The sequence below is a fragment of the Nilaparvata lugens genome, chromosome 3 (assembly GCF_014356525.2).
Source record: "Nilaparvata lugens isolate BPH chromosome 3, ASM1435652v1, whole genome shotgun sequence".
In the NCBI taxonomy this organism is placed as follows: Eukaryota; Metazoa; Arthropoda; class Insecta; order Hemiptera; family Delphacidae; genus Nilaparvata; species Nilaparvata lugens.
Window position 1 is genome coordinate 20,368,039 of NC_052506.1, and position 16,820 is coordinate 20,384,858.

A 16,820-nucleotide genomic window follows, 5' to 3' on the forward strand; every position below is an offset into this window, starting at 1 on the left:
TCTCTCTCTTTCTTTCTCTCTTCAACTCTCTCATCCTGCAGAAATTGGAACGTTTCAAAACGAACATTGAAAATGAGAAAAATGTAGTGGAAAATTAATCACTTCTTCGTGAAATGAAATATTTGTTTTGGATTAGTTTTCATTGAACAAGTAAACTGAGAACCTGCATTATAATTCACTGGCTACGAGTTTCACTAGTACTGATATATTCGACGCTAGCATTTTTATTATTAAATTGATTTAGTGGGTTTTTATTTGGAGAAATGCATGAATATGAGGTGGATGCGAATGAGTGGGACTCCATACTCCATATCTGACATGATAAATGATGTGGCGCTATGATCCAAGTAGAGGATGAGATGATGATTCATGGGCTTTGAATAATTCATACTTACGACTATACCATCAGAGTCTTATTGCTAGAGCTTTATCTGACTCAGTCGTGAAACTTTCACCCTTGATGAAACGACTATGATTTGAGGATTATAAATACTGATAGAAGAAATACTGCCTGTCGGGTTGTTCTAGTGGTCTGAAACGTTATAAACTTGGGCTCGAATCCCGCCGGTGGCCTGAACGTGTGATTATCTCATCAAATCACCCATTCATTTTACATCACCCACACACAGGCAAAACGTTTATGTGGGCATCATCTAGAGAAAATATTACATAGATCACTCGGGTTACATTTAAAATGCTTTTGGACTGGCAAAAATTATATTTCTTGTGGAGTCTACGTAGATTGAATTAATCAAATTTGTTCGATCTGGAAATTGAAAGAAGAAATATTTAGTTCGGAATATGAGAACAATCCATACTCAAAATTGAAATAACCAAATCTATTCAAAGAGCTTTGGAGAGAAAAATGAAAAAAAGGATACCATAAATAACAATATATTTGTATAATAGCCTCATCTAACATTGTAGCCTCCAGCAAGGTTTTGAAAACTTATTTTTCATAGGCTATGAATTGAAGAGGTTCAAAGCTATGAATTGAAAAGGCTCGAGGCTATTAATTTGAGAAAAAAATTGAATTTGAATTTGTTGCAGGCTTTCAGAAATGTTTCACGTTTTTTGGATAAAACAAGTCAAGAGAATTGTGAGAAAATGGAAGGCTGTGCAAAGGCTAAAAATAAACTTTCTACTCGTGATATTTTTCAAAGTTTTTCGATTTATATGTCATTAAGCTATCAAAATGAAAAATTTTTCTCAGGAAACATTTTTTCCGATCATTACTTCTTGAGATTTGAGCGACTAAAGTTTACATTTTTGGGCAGAACATTTCAAATTCGGTAAGAGATAGATCCATGAAATTCAAAGGATAGAAAATTTTTGTTCTACTAGATCACACGGCGATGTAAGTTATTGTCGAGACAACATGTAATATTATTTGGTGCATTATAGAGATATTCATAAGATATGACTAGAAAGTAAATGAATCGATTAAGGAAAACTGGGAATATGAACCACTCAAAAAATAAGGAATCTACTAAAGGTAGGTGAATCTGTCTCTACATCTCTCTCTCTCCCTTTTTTTACGCCCTCTCTCTTTTTCTCTCTCTCTTTCTTTCTCTCTTCAACTCTCTCATCCTGCAGAAATTGGAACGTTTCAAAACGAACATTGAAAATGAGAAAAATGTAGTGGAAAATTAATCACTTCTTCGTGAAATGAAATATTTGTTTTGGATTAGTTTTCATTGAACAAGTAAACTGAGAACCTGCATTATAATTCACTGGCTACGAGTCTCACTAGTACTGATATATTCGACGCTAGCATTTTTATTATTAAATTGATTTAGTGAGTTTTTATTTGGAGAAATGCATGAATATGAGGTGGATGCGAATGAGTGGGACTCCATACTCCATATCTGACATGATAAATGATGTGGCGCTAGGATCCGTTCATGTAGGGAGGGGGGGAGAGTTAATGGAACAATGCCAGTATGGAGTAATTGATATTAATGCTACCCTACTCCTTGCACATCTGTTTCATTTCGCGAGCCAATTTACATTTGTCGGCATGTAGGAGGAATAGAAGACGAAGGTAGGTCTGAGAAAGAAAGAGGAAGAAGAAGGAATGAGTAGGAAGTACAAAGAAGAAGAGAAGTTTATAGAGAAGGGAAAACAGTGCATAAGAGAGGATAGGAAAGGAGTGGACAGGGGAAGGAAGAGGATGATAGTTTGTGTAACAGTAATGAGAGAGAGAGCAGTAGAGACGGAATAAGGATGTAGAAAGATGTCTAGTGTAATAATTTCGGTGTAACATCTCTTAATAAGTAGTAGAGTGCAGAGCGAATGGAGGATGATAAAGTAAAGGTGAAGGAATAGATGGAAAGTTGGTGTAAGAGTAATGAGAACAGGAGCAGAGACAGTACAGGTGTGGAGAACGATATCTAGCGAGTAGAGTGAGTAATTTGTATATAACGTAACAAATTTCAACCCTGGAAGATTTGATAAACAGACACCCAATGCTTATATTGATATTGACCTCTAATTATCATTGTTCGTACATCAAAATTTGAAAATGTGGAAGAACGTTTCATCAAGAAGTATTTTAAGGTTGTGGCGGGATGCTGCTTCGAGATATATCAGTAACAGTATACTATTATTTTCATATTGGATCCAATCCTAAAACTATCAGGTTTTGAACTACAGAACATGTTTTAGTTGAGTGCTCACTTTCACATGTCTTCAATAATAATTATGAATCTATTGTATTGTAAGAATATCAAAATCATTTGAGACTCGTGAGAAATATGGTTTGATTTCTACATCACATAAGAGAATAGCATACAAATAGCAGAAATGGAGACGGCACATAGGCCTATGGTACTGCATAATATTATGCTTTTTGTAAAAACCGATAATTAGTTACAAGCATGGGATTGATTAATGTTGATAATGGCAATGATGATTACTCTATGAAAACCTGATGATATTATACAAAAGTACATATAGCTTGAACTTATCTGCTGGATATTTTTGAACATCAAGGAATTTGACGAACCTTTGAAACAAAAGTATTCTAGTTTGATCAGTGTGACTCTCATTGAAGATGATTTGAATAAATAATGTCTGTTCACAATGCAACAATATGCAAAAATTACAATAATAAATAACTCTTTCGATCATTAATCATTCTTTTTAACTTTATGACAGACAAAAGTATTTTGATCACATGATCAGTGTAACTCTTATTAAAGACGTATTAAATGAAACATCATTATAATACTCTTTTCACTATATCAACTAATTGCAATAATAAATAACTTATACAATCATGAATCATTTTTGTTCAAATTCCATTTCTAAAAACGCAAAATATGTAGATCATAATCTACGAATAAAAGGTTTGATATTGTACAATTGAATAGATCATCCCTGAGCCATTTCGAGAACCTAGGTGTTGAATTGTCTCAAGTTGGCCAACAACTGAAAGCCGGCAATAAACAAGATGAGCAACGATAAAGCCGTTGGTAAATTAGGTTTGTTTTGTAGAGCGGTTTGCAGTAGCAGCCAGTAAGCGTGAAATGGCCGTTTCGTCGCATTGAATCTCCGGCAAAAAGACAACCGGGTGAGTGAGTTAGAGCACACCAGATATCTCCATCCCGATCTCCTTCCTCCCTTCGGACTAAACTTCCTGAAATCTTCATCAAGAATTGTACATAAATCACTTTGATGCGATAAAATAATGTGCGCTTGGTCAACGAACTGCAACATTGTGGTCCATTGAGTTGGTGCCCGATTGCTTCCCATCAGATCTACCAGCACAAATGTATGGCACTAATATGTCGATAGAAATAAGAAGAATCATTTGCCAGTATGTCAACTGAATCAACACAACGATAATTCTAATCAGCTTGACAATATTGGAGAACCGGTCAGTCAAGCACAATATCATTTATTGTGTCTTGTGGTTTGGTTTTCTGACGCCTTGATAATGAAAAGACTTGACCGTTTTGTACTTCATTTCAGAACTCAGTTATGTTGATGTTTAGGAAAGAATATTACAATTTAATATAAGCTGTAGAATTGTATTCTCCACTTTTAGCATTGTCAAGCTCAATAGTGTCTCATGGTTGTGTATTTGACGACTACGGTTTGATCGTTCTGTACTTCATTTCTGGAATTAGTTATGAGAATAATTATTGAGAGAGAATATTAGGCCTACTCAATGAGAACGGAAACGTCAATATAATATAAGATGATACTCTCATTCAACGCAGCACATTATAGAATATACTTTTGAATAACGTCACACGGTAGGCTATTTAAGACAAATTGAAACACGCACAGACATAAGCACATAAATAAGCACTAAATTCAATTGAATAAGCACATATAGAATAAGCTATTTGAAATCACATGGAGCTCAAAATATCTGTAAATGCTACTCTACCTTTTTTTGCAAAAGTGGAATACGCTATAGTGACTATGGGAATTTGTATTCTCCATCTTTCAACAACAATCAGTAACTTCTAAACTAGCCCACTATGGAAGACAGTATCAAAGCTTATTTACTCTGAAAATAGTAATGAGAAGCAGTATTGTTCTGCAAATAGCTAAGATGTAAGATGTAAACTACTCTTATTATCAGAGTTAAACCATAGAGAAAATATAGCTTGAAAATATAACTCATGCTGATAAATTTATGCATTAATTATGCTATCTTTTCTCTATATTTAAACATGGTAGAGGGGCCTCATTGTCTTGATGCCTTTGAATGCAAACCATAGAGAAAAGATAGCATAACTCATGCTAATAAATCTATGCATTATTATGCTATAATGTTCTCTATGGTTATACATGGTAGAGTGTCGCATTGTCTTGATGCCTTCATGATGCAACTTTACTCAAATACTTGCTGTTGGTTTCAAAGTGCTCAGATTGAAGCAATTGTTCAATATTACTAGATTATGGGTGGAATATAGAAACTCCAATATCGGTTGTGGAGTGAGTAGAGAAAATCGGCAAAAAGAAAAGATATCCGACTCCAGCATTGGGCAGCAGAATAAACTGAGATAAATCAAACGAAGAGTTATCGGGGATAAGTGTTCACTCAAGGAATGTAAAGTCGAGTGAGACCGATAAATAACGTAAAGTTTTTATCACTCTTTCGCGTTTTCCCAAGTCGGTCACAAATACTTTACACCGAGTACTACTCATATTAACCGATAGGCCGGCACTGAAACTATTGGGTCAAAGCGGGCGAGTGTTGGCTGAATCGGGAAGTCGCACTTTTCGACTATAGTTGTTTCAACAATGATTCGCCTTGTTTGTACTCTCCATCCGACAACGCAATGTAGACGCCAACTCTTCTCAACTCAACTCGATACGATTTCTCGGTGCCACAATTTGAGCGAAAACAGCTCCTCTCGACTCCGCTGCCTCACGCCTGATATCACGATAGCACCAATATAAACTGAAAACGAGCAAAATTCGACCGCTGCTCTTGTACTGTTTTATTGTTTGCCACGCGCGTGAGTGTGTCACCAAACTCAACAAAGTACTAACCCACTTGTTAAATAGCAAAAGTGAAATGACTGTAGTTTGTTATGGGTTAATCAAATTTACAGCTGTGAATCGTTCATCCCATGAGTAGTACAATGACTTTGAATAAACTAAGTAGTACGAACAGTGACTATTATGGCCTCTGTGATAAGTATTTGTTTCAAACTCAATAAAGTTTACTGGTATTTTAGTTAGGTGGTGTCAGTTCATTTTTGAAGTTCATCCAGTTTTTATTTCATTTTTTAGTAGCTGATGAAGTTAGTTTTGTTTTACTTTGGTTGCATAGTTGATTGAGTCAAAAGTTGTTTATATGAATGCTTATTGTAGCTGCTTTATAATTTTCTGTAAGTCTGTAGCTTGAGATGAGGCGAGGAATTATAATGCTGGGAACGAATCGAATACGGAAATCTATGGAGGCCCAATGAATTCATAGTCATATTGAAAGTATAGTAATATGTGATAAGTTAGCTTCAATGTATTTGCTACAATTGAGTTCAATTTACGGCAGTTATGAGCGAATACAATGACCTACAAAATGTATAATATTGAATACACTTCATTAGGTTATGATAGTGGTCATGATTCATGATATTACTTGTAAGGTAATGAACATAATACTCATGAAATAGTAAGCATTATTTCATATTAGTATTATCTGTTTCAGGCATGAACTCAATCAAATAAATTTTCTCTTGGTCCTACTCAATGTTTCTTTGAAAGTAATAGAAATGTTTCCATGACTTCGATAGCGAGTAGTGCTTCAGAGCTTATATAAATTGAAAATCACCATTGAAAATTAAATCAAAATGGGAATAATATACAGTGATAATAGAACTCTGAAATAAACAATTAATATTACTTATTAACATTATTTGAATAATAATTCCTTATAGGACTGCGTTCGATGAACTTTTTTTTCAATTAGCCTTGACAGAATCCAAAGTCAGGGCAGTGGACTGTAAATGATAGTTGTTATTAATACCTATAAAATAAATCTCTAGATTCTGTGCATAAAAAACTGATAGCTTGAAGTGCTGGGAGTATGCCAATAAAAGACAAAATGAGTAAACAAGTTGAGATTTAATATTAATAAAATAATAGGCAGATGGCCACATACAAAAACAAGTGTATGGAAATTAAATCGAATAAAAATCTTTAGATGAATTTTATTACAATATGGAATAAAACTGTTAGAAAGTAAACAATTACAAAATTTGAATGAATGTAAATTAATGATACTAATTACCATTAAAGACTGACAACAATTAATAAGGTACTGTCAATGACACCTGAATTAAAAATAGAAAATTTTAAATGATACAATAATAAAGTTGATGTTGAAAAATTCAATTTTAATTATTTTAAAAAGAATAATAATAAATGACAATGAGATGTAGATAATGCTCTATATATTGAAATAGTTGAATGTCTTGATTGACACTAGTACAAATAACCTTAGAGTAATTGAATTAATACCAATAAGTAAGTTCAGGAATGAGAATGTCTTGGTTGACATTAACATAAGTAAGTTCCAAAATCAATGTCATACACATTGAAATAGGCGTCGGTGGCCTTAAGATAATGCTTGTAAGCCAAGGGTAGCTGTCAAATACAATGAAATAATTATTAATGTTGAGTACATTAATATAGGCGACATAGGCCTTCAATGATTTGAATGTCAAGTTAGACATCAATACAACAATTCAGATATGAAAATACGCTTGTAAGCCAAGGGTAGCTATAAAATACAATGAAATGATTATTAATGTTGAATACACTAATATAGGCGACATAGGCCTTCAATGAAAACACTTGTGAGCCAAGGGTAGCTGTCAAATACAATGAAATAATTATTAATGTTGAGTACATTAATATAGGTGACATAGGCCTTCAATGAAAACACTTGTAAGCCAAGGGTACCTGTCAAAATTGAGTGTCTCGGTCGACATTAATAACCTTTAAGCCAAGGGTCAAATACATGAAATAATCAAATACAATGAAATAATTATCAATGTTGAGTACATTAATATAGGCGACATAGGCCTTCAATGAAAACACTTGTAAGCCAAGGGTAGCTGTCAAAATTGAATGTCTCGGTCGATATTAATACACTTGTAAGCCAAGGGTAGCTATCAAATACAATGAAATAATTATGAATGTTGAGTACATTAATATAGGCGACATAGGCCTTCAATGATTCGAATGTCAAGTTAGACATCAATACAACAATTCAGATATGAAAATATGCTTGTTAGCCAAGGGTAGCTATCAAATACAATGAAACAATTATTATAACCTTGAAATATCGTAGGACAGTGTTCTCAATGAGACATACACTGTAACATATTGAATTCATGTACATAGGCTTGATTGCCGAATAAGTACGAACAATTAAATGTTTTTAATTGCCGTAAAAGCTGAATAATAGCTACAAAAATAATATGAATGCACATTGAAATGTTTGAATTAGAAATAGAGAACAATGTTGTCCAGTTTCGACACACTGTTAATTTTTTATGAACAATTATGCAATACATGAGTAAAAAAATGAAAATTGAATAAAAAGATTTATGTAACCTGAGTTAAATTTTGAGGAAAGAGATGCGGCCAGGCAGACAGGCAAGGAATCCACGGTACCCCAAGGAACAGCACGTTCAGCAAGTGACGACACGATGGCCATGCCATGACGAAAATGGAAGCATCAAACACAGCATACAATTCCCCCAGATGGAATGTGAACAGGAACATGTAGAACTCCAAACAAATAACTCGAATTCCAAGTTGTGGAATTTTTAGATTGATTTCCAAACGGTAGAGATGATGAAATTGAAAGTCTGAGTTTCAAGTGGTGAAGCCATGCTGCCAGAAAAAGGGCGAGAGACGCCAACACAACACAAATTATGGAACTTTGACAAAGTCTATCAGCGTAAATACACGAAGAAATTGATAAATAATTGAATCACAGTTGATGAATACATTTGAAGAATTAATTTGAAGGAATATTTCACATTTAAAACGTTCAGTAAACCAGATGAATTTGGATGAAGAGAAAGTACACCAGAAGCGGTGTGCACTCGCTGAAGAGAGAAGATGGAAAGACGAAAAAGCAAGCCAATGCCTTGCCAACAAAGGAGAAGCCGGAAATGCTTGATACATAAGCAATCGTTCGAGAAAATTTGATGAAAAAGTAGCAATTATCTTGAAAGTAAGATGCCTAAAGGACGATATAAAATACCAAAAATTGATTAATAAAAATATTAAAATTGAAACGACGAATAATATTAGAAAACACAATCTTGAATATGACTGTGACGTGTAACCGTGACTGTGACGTCACCGGACAATGCAAACGGACAAAATGACAACAACATAGTAATGGAACGAGTATCAAAGTGGAACCGTTCCAATAAATGCTTTGTCAGATTTTACAAGCCTATTTTGCTGGTTCCAAAATTATTTTATCTGTTGTAAAGTCACTGCTGCCAGCCTGAACGACTTATAATTTAGTAATAATTAATATTGTATAAAATATTTCCTCCTTTTTTCCTTCCTCAACCCCTTTTAGTTCTTGATTAAATAAAGATTTGTTCTAATTCCAATTATTATTTTTATTATAATTTCTCATTATGATTGTAATCCTTTTATTTCATTTCTTGTATATTACTCTTGATTCATGACAAGCTATTTCATTTGATTTATTCTTAATTTTAATTTAACGTTGTGAATAATTTTGTTTTTATCTGGCACCTGCTAAAAAAACCCACGGGTTTAGCAGGACCCAACAATGTAAAAATGTTTTTTTAATAAAATTGACTGATTGATTGAACCAATTTCAAAGTTTTTTTTGTTTCACGTGTCTTGAAAAAAATACAGGGAGTCGAATGAAGCTCAGATTAGTTTCAAAGAAAAACTTCAATGCTTTCGTATACGACTCATCATCCAAAACAGTCATTGAATTTAGAATAATTTCTATATTTTTATAATATATAGATTACTTAAAAATAAATATTAAGATTCCCGGTTCACTCTAGTCAGTCGAGTGCAAACTACCCTAAGCTCCAATCATGTCCTTCTGTGGAGAAATTTCAGCTTAAATTTAATCCAGATTCAAGGGCTCAAGATTTATGGCATGCGAGAATCTTTTAATCCCGAGAAAGGCAATAGTAAAACCGGCAATAAAAAGTTCGTAAAAAATCACTTGTCTCACAGATGAATTGAATACAAGCGGAAGGTTTCAATTTATTTTTGTGTGCGCTGATGAAAAACGTTGTAGTTTTTCAAGTACATAATTATATCACTTGAAAATTTCAAACAGAAATTGAAGCTAAATAATAGGCATTTTTACAGTCAAGATTGGTCAAATTGTGGTTAATGACCAATATGTGATAGAATAGCCTAGATAAGAATTCAAAAACCCAGCTTTAGCCTCATAGATGATGTGAATCCGAGACTTTTGCCTTGGCAATAAGAAGCTCGTATGAAATCACTTGTCACCATAGATAGAACTTGTATTGGAAAAAATTGATGATAGAGGATGATATGGGATTGACTTTAACCATGTTGATTGAAATATTTTTCTGCTTAGATTCTGGTTAATTATAATCAACTATATATTCTATCAATTAAACAAAAAATCTACAAAATGTGAACGAGAGAATCAAAAACGTTGTGGAGATGAACCCATATTATTTCATGATGAACTATATATATTCAACGCATGAGTTTAAACAGATACCCACAACTCGCCTTTGCTGGCCAGGATAGCCGAGACTACTTTCTCATCAGTCTGCTAGCGCTACCTGGTCACGAGTTCGAATCCCGCCGGTAAGCTTGGATGTTTGATCATTAAATCACCTTGCACTCTTCATTACACATTCACGAGCAGAAAACTCATGCGGTCATCAAAATAATCATATCTTATGCGGTATATATATCATATCCTACTCATAAACTCTTCTCTGTAAACCAAAATAAAATTCTAGTAGACACCGCACAAGAAAATTTGTTATACAGGATACAACATACAACACACAACACACTTATTGTTATTAAATAGATGATTGTGTCGTTGGTTTGTCTTAAAACTGTGGCGGTTTCCAAGAAGCTCTTTGCGTTTTTAGACTTGAGCTTCGATTTATATTTCAAGAAAATTAATATACTCCCTTCCATGTTTCCACCAAACTTGTTGTTCCTGGAACGCCAGAAAAACATATCAATTTTATGATCACATATTTCTGCCTATTGAAAGCTTGATTCGGAGAAGTAGCAAAAAATTGTAAATCATAGTCAGTGTTAAGTGGTTGCAAATGATAACAAACACTATTCCAATGGCCTCACTCCCGAATCGTCATGAAGAAATCCAAAATTACTTCCTAAACAGATTACTTGGGGAGCTGGAGCGGCTTATGCACTTGTTCAGCGTCGTTATCACCCTCCTCTGATGATAATATAGGAAAATATGAGACAGATCAAGATACTTGTACGCATGTTGTATATAAAGCGAAGAGCCAGCAAGTGTTTTGAACTGCTCTGTTTTTCTTTTAATGCCCTCTCCAACTTCTCACAGCAGTATCTCTTTTTTATCGTTTCGCCGCTCTCTGGTGACAGTTTCTCTCCCTTCAATGATGCTGTCTCTCTCGATCCTACAAGCATTCTCCCTCTATCTTGCACGTCTTCTTCCTTCACCGTATTCAGATTCACTTCAACTTCGAAATTCATTCATACTAATGATATAACCTTGTTTACTTATATCCATTCGTAACAGGAAATAAATAACAAGTTTTCTGCTTGTTTCGAATGGTTAGAAGATAGAAAGAAGAGGGAAAAGTTTAGCGACTGTAACAATAATTCACTGACAAAAACGTTTTCAACTGCAGCTTGACGTTTCGGAGGGAAAAAGTTGACGTCTTGTTTCAGAAAATGTGTGAGCTCACTTCTTTCCTTTCTATCTTGTAACAACTCGTGTGCTGTTGCTGCTCTTGACAACAAAATACCAATAATTCAGTCTATCACACAGATTTTCTGTTAGGTCGCTAAAATCTCGGTAGTTCTGAGAAGTTGGATTATTTTATCATTTTAAATTTTGTTTTCTGTTGAGGATAATGCTCACATGAGCTCCAGGCTTGGAGTAATGATAATAGGAGGATACTTCATGATAGACCAGTTAATAAACGGAAAGAAAATGTTGTAATAACTATGATTTATATTCTTGAATGGAAAATTGAATCTCAGAATACACAAAAACAACGTAATAGGTGTAGAAGAAAATATTTTTATATCTTTTTTCTATATAAATGATAACAACTAACATGCAACATGCAACATGCAACATGCAACATGCAACATGCAACATGCAACATGCAACATATTGCTTACAACATATAAACAACAATGACTAGTTTAGATTCATTGAAGAAGATCATATTAAAACATTCATCAATAGCATTGTGTATGAGTTTTATCAAGTTACTAGATTATTGACTTACCATGACAAGAGAATGACTTGACATGTACGATTTCACCACTCAAAGTTGAGAGTTCTTAATTTCTCAAATTTCAAAGTTTGTATTGTTGTACTAACCAATGAAAAATATTTGCCCATTTTCTACAACTAGATAACTACTGAGTGCTTAATTTTCAGGTGCTCTTTTTATTGATTAACAGGGTTTAATTGTTTTTGATAACGGTGACCTCCCTATGGAAACAATGTACGAACCTATCAAATAATGTTATTTTTCTATTATTGGTTGATGAATTTACGAGTTTCAACAGGTTTGTGTAGTGTTGTATTGAACACTAGTTGTTTAGGGCAAAGAGAATTCAATGAACTCTTTGTGGAACATTATGGATGAGAAATTGGTTATGGGAGACCATTACCTTCGGAAATGATGGAATAAGAAAAGTTCATTACTCAATAAAATTAAAATATCGATCTTGAATCAAATCTTTAACCGAAGTTCATCAAAGTTTGTCGGGAAATATTCCCGACAAATAAAAAAAAATAATGAATAGACGACCCTCTTACAAATTCTCAATAGGATTGACCTTTGCATCTGTATTGAACAGAAGTTTAGCTCGAAAGTGAAAGTCACAAAAGATTCCCAACAAATTCACAAGATATAAAGCTGCAGTATTCGAGAGTCTCTTTTCAGGGTCATGCCTAATAAAGCAGTGAATATGGGCACTTTGAGTGGGAGTCTAATGGCTCAGCTCCAAGGTGATAAGCGCTCTGCATTGTTGCGTCCATGAATTATGCATGCATAGAAAAGTCTACTGAAGAAAATCTATGTAGTAATTCTATACAGAAGAGCTTTTCTATGTGCCACTTCAAAAGCAAGCTTTCATGAAGGAGCTCAAGTTTTCTCATGTAACTTTTCCTTTGTTCCGTATTCATAATGGATTGTTCATAGGAAAATTATAATAATCTTAATGAATTTTGATACCTAGTGGTACTTCTGATAGGCTATGAAAAATTTCCATCCCGAATTTCCTAGTTATGAGTTCTTCAAATATTTTCGTTTGAAGATATTCACACATTAAAAATTATTTTCCAATAAGTAGTCGCAGCGTATCTCTTGCTGAATCAACACAAAGACTTCCACAATAAACAACTGGAAACGTAACATCTACAATTTCAGATACGCAAGCAATAAAATAATATCCATCTATAGTCTGTGTAACCCTTAGTTTGCAGCATTGTTCTTATAGAGTACAGTGCTGTAAGATATCATAGAGCCCAGAAAGCCTGTGAGGTGATTGTATAAGAGGAAGAGCAAAAAATCTGGTGGTGCGCACTCACACAACTTTCCTTGCCGTTATGAAAATTGATCACCTGACGCTAGTGTTCCCGCGCATCTCAAGTCTACTATTCAAAGATTTGAGCCAGCTGGTGACAGGACAATAACGCTGGAGACACACGAGGTCTGCTATCTCTTCATAGTGAATCATTGCGACCTGAAAACTCTGACACCAGACCTGAGCCAGCCAGGTCACTCGATATTATTAATATTATTATTATTATTATTATTATTATTATTATTATTATTATTATTATTATTATTATTATTATTATTATTATATTATTATTATTATTATTATAGTGAATCATTTAATAGAATCAACAGTTTGCAATTGGATAAATCACATTTTCTCGAATTTCGAGATTATTTTTAATGTTAGGTGAAAATGTTACTGAACATTAATTGTAGAGATTCTCATGCTCAATCTTTTCCACTCGAAAGTTTTTGTTTTAATTGTATCTAAAGCCTGATAATTGAGAATCTGAAATCAAACTTTGCATAGATGGGGCAGTGCTCCTGAAATTTTTACAGATATGGGACTTGTTGCAGTTGATAGAGCTTATCAAAGACTTTTTAAGGTATGAATTTGATCAAAATCGTTGGAGCCGTTTTCGAGAAAATCGCAAAAAACCCTGTTTTTGACAACATTTTCGCCATTTCAGCCGCCATCTTGAATTGCATTTGATTGAAATTGTTCGTGTCAGATTCTTATAGTGTAAGGACCTTAAGTTCCAAATTTCAAGTCATTCCGTTAATTGGGAGATGAGATATCGTGTACACAGACGCACATACACTCATACACACACACACACACACACATACAGACCAATACCCAAAAACCACTTTTTTGGACTCAGGGGACCTTGAAACGTATAGAAAACATGAAATTGGGGTAGCTTAGATTTTTTTGGAAAGCAATACTTTTCTTACCTATGGTAATAGGGCAAGGAAAGTAAAAAGAGAACGTGAACCTTTTCAATGAAATCAGCATAAAAACGGCTACAGTGAGCTCCTATTATTATTTATTATATTGAAAACCTTAAAAACCTTTATTGAAAGCCTAATATTGGCCATAAAGCCCCGTGTTGCGAACTATAGTCATTTTTCGCCTTAATTACTACATTCAAACAGAAACTGTTTCAACACCACACAATACTATCAGAGACCAATAATGCAATAAACGGTATCTTTTCTCTATGATACTATAAGATTTTTCAACTTTTCCACCTCTTTGGAAGTCTTTTTGAGATGTCTTTCTCTAAAATCTATAAATAATAGAACAATCGATCGAATTAGAATGCATTTATGCTTGATGTATCGTTAACAGAAAGCTCAAAATATGTTTATGTTGCTTTTCATCATGACACACTATATAATAAATTTGTTGTAGCTCAGACACTGAGCACTGAAACACCTAATTTTCTTGAAGTATTGAGGAATGCATCCTCCTCAGGAGTGAAATACTCCAAGAAAAAAATTGTTTTTTTCAAATATTTACAAGTAACACAGTGTCTGAGCTACAACAAAGTCGAAATATGTTTGAAAAAAATGTTTTCTGTAGTTTTAGTGGTAGATTCTATCACACTGTTTAGTGGTGAAAAATGTGTAACATTAGTAGTGAGCTAGTACGATAAGGTTTTTTGTTGTTTGTTGCAGACAGAGCAGTTTGCGATACTATGGGCGCTGTTTGGACTGATTGTTGTGGGCAACTCAGGCGTGCTGATAGCACTCAGATGTGGACACCGCCGAAAGTCAAGGATGAACTTCTTCATCATGCAGTTGGCTCTGGCTGGTCAGTGCTCCATCTCTCTTGAAATTAATTGTGTCATTCTCCGAAATGAAATTATATACTGCAATACTGTAATATAATACTGCAATATATACTGCTTAAACTGTACATAGGTATACTGCAATGTATAGTTGTGAACTTGTGGACGCCACTTGAAGAAAGCAGATGAGGCAGTGTTTATTTCATTTCATTACCAACTTCTTCTCAATAATAAATCCATGAACACATCTTCTTTTGGATCGCAAATCCATTTTTTCAAATAATACGAGTAAATTGCAATATTAAACTGTATATTATACTGCAATGTATAGTTGTGGACTTGTGGAAGCCTCTTGAAGAAAACAGTTAAAGCAGTGCTTGTTCGATTTCATTACCAACTCCTTCTCAATGAGAAATCCATGAACACATCTTCTTTTGGATCGCAAATCCATTTTTCCAATTAATACGAGTAGATTCAATTTTAATTGTTAGCAATATAATGTGGAATCCATTTATCAATTTAGAATTCTCTGGATTACGAATCTATTTAAAACTATGAATCCAAAAACTATTGTTTATTATTTCTTTGTAAAAATATTTCTTTGGCAATAAATTCATTATAATTATCATTCATTGCTTATAGGATACGAATAATATTCATCAAGTCATTTTCAATTGCTATTAAATATGTGAAATTCATTAATAAAATATAGCAATTATTCGTAATAATGTGAATTAAAGTCCAAGAAAACAATTTCAATAACATATTATTTGTGACTACAGATGAACTCATCGCTAACTTTGTGAACCAAATCCTGTCTGTAATCCATGTTGATATTGTGATAGATATCTATATCGAATGAGAAGATTCAAACTGGCTCAACCATGTATTCATCACAGTGTCGAGAAAATAATCTCGCCAATATTGTTAATTAAACCAGTCAATGTCCCTGCCAATGCTTAACACTAGTCAATGTCCCTATCTGAGATTGTTAAAGTTGTAAAAACACAAAATTGCTCCTCCTATGAATGAATGAATGATTGTGACAATTTCAAGTCTTCTTATCAAATATGAGAACTCCATTCTTAAGTGTCTTGATGTCAACTTTACGTTTATTGATCAGGATTCCAATTGAGTCTGTAGAGTGGCTACCCGGCTACACAAATCATGAGACGTCAATACCTTTCCACCACATCTCCTATTGAAGGGGGAAAATTCCCAATTAGTGAACTAATTTCAAACCAAGTTCCTCGAACTAAATTTCAAACTTCATATTACTATCGACAGAACTTTCACTCTAATTGAAATAATGCTCATGATTCAATTTTATATCATAGATGAGGCTGTGAAAGCTCGTTTTATGGAAGGAGTGTTCGCTTGTTTGTAAATCATTTTGAAAAAGTGGCTAGAAAAACAGACTAGTAGTTGGTTTACAGCGCTGTCGACTCGACTGGAGCTGATAGCTTATCGGTCGCGCAATGTATTAAGTGACCAGTGCCATGTTGTGGAGATAAGAGCGCTCTACATTCAATTCTCGCTTCTGCATAAACATTTATTCAAGTTGAGCTTTTCGCTACATGCAAAAATTTCCATACTTGCAAAAATGTAAATGCTCTCCATACAGACTTCATTTTCAGATCTTGTCGTTTTAAGCCTTTTTTTGTCATGTGACGATGTAAGCCTATTTTTTGCTCATTCATAATTCTCAATTCTTCCATATTTTTTAGATCGAGAGTGTCTC

General features: G+C 33.9%; 1 protein-coding gene across 1 annotated transcript in view; it reads left to right on the forward strand.

The window, feature by feature from the left end:
* The window catches only part of LOC111049072 (cardioacceleratory peptide receptor), a 52,851-nt gene that overhangs the window by 18,991 nt on the left and 17,040 nt on the right, over positions 1-16,820 (forward strand). Inside the window, exon 2 of the mRNA XM_022335078.2 lies at positions 14,967-15,102. Coding sequence (XP_022190770.1) covers positions 14,967-15,102 — 136 coding nt within the window. The remainder of the gene's footprint in view (positions 1-14,966; positions 15,103-16,820) is intronic.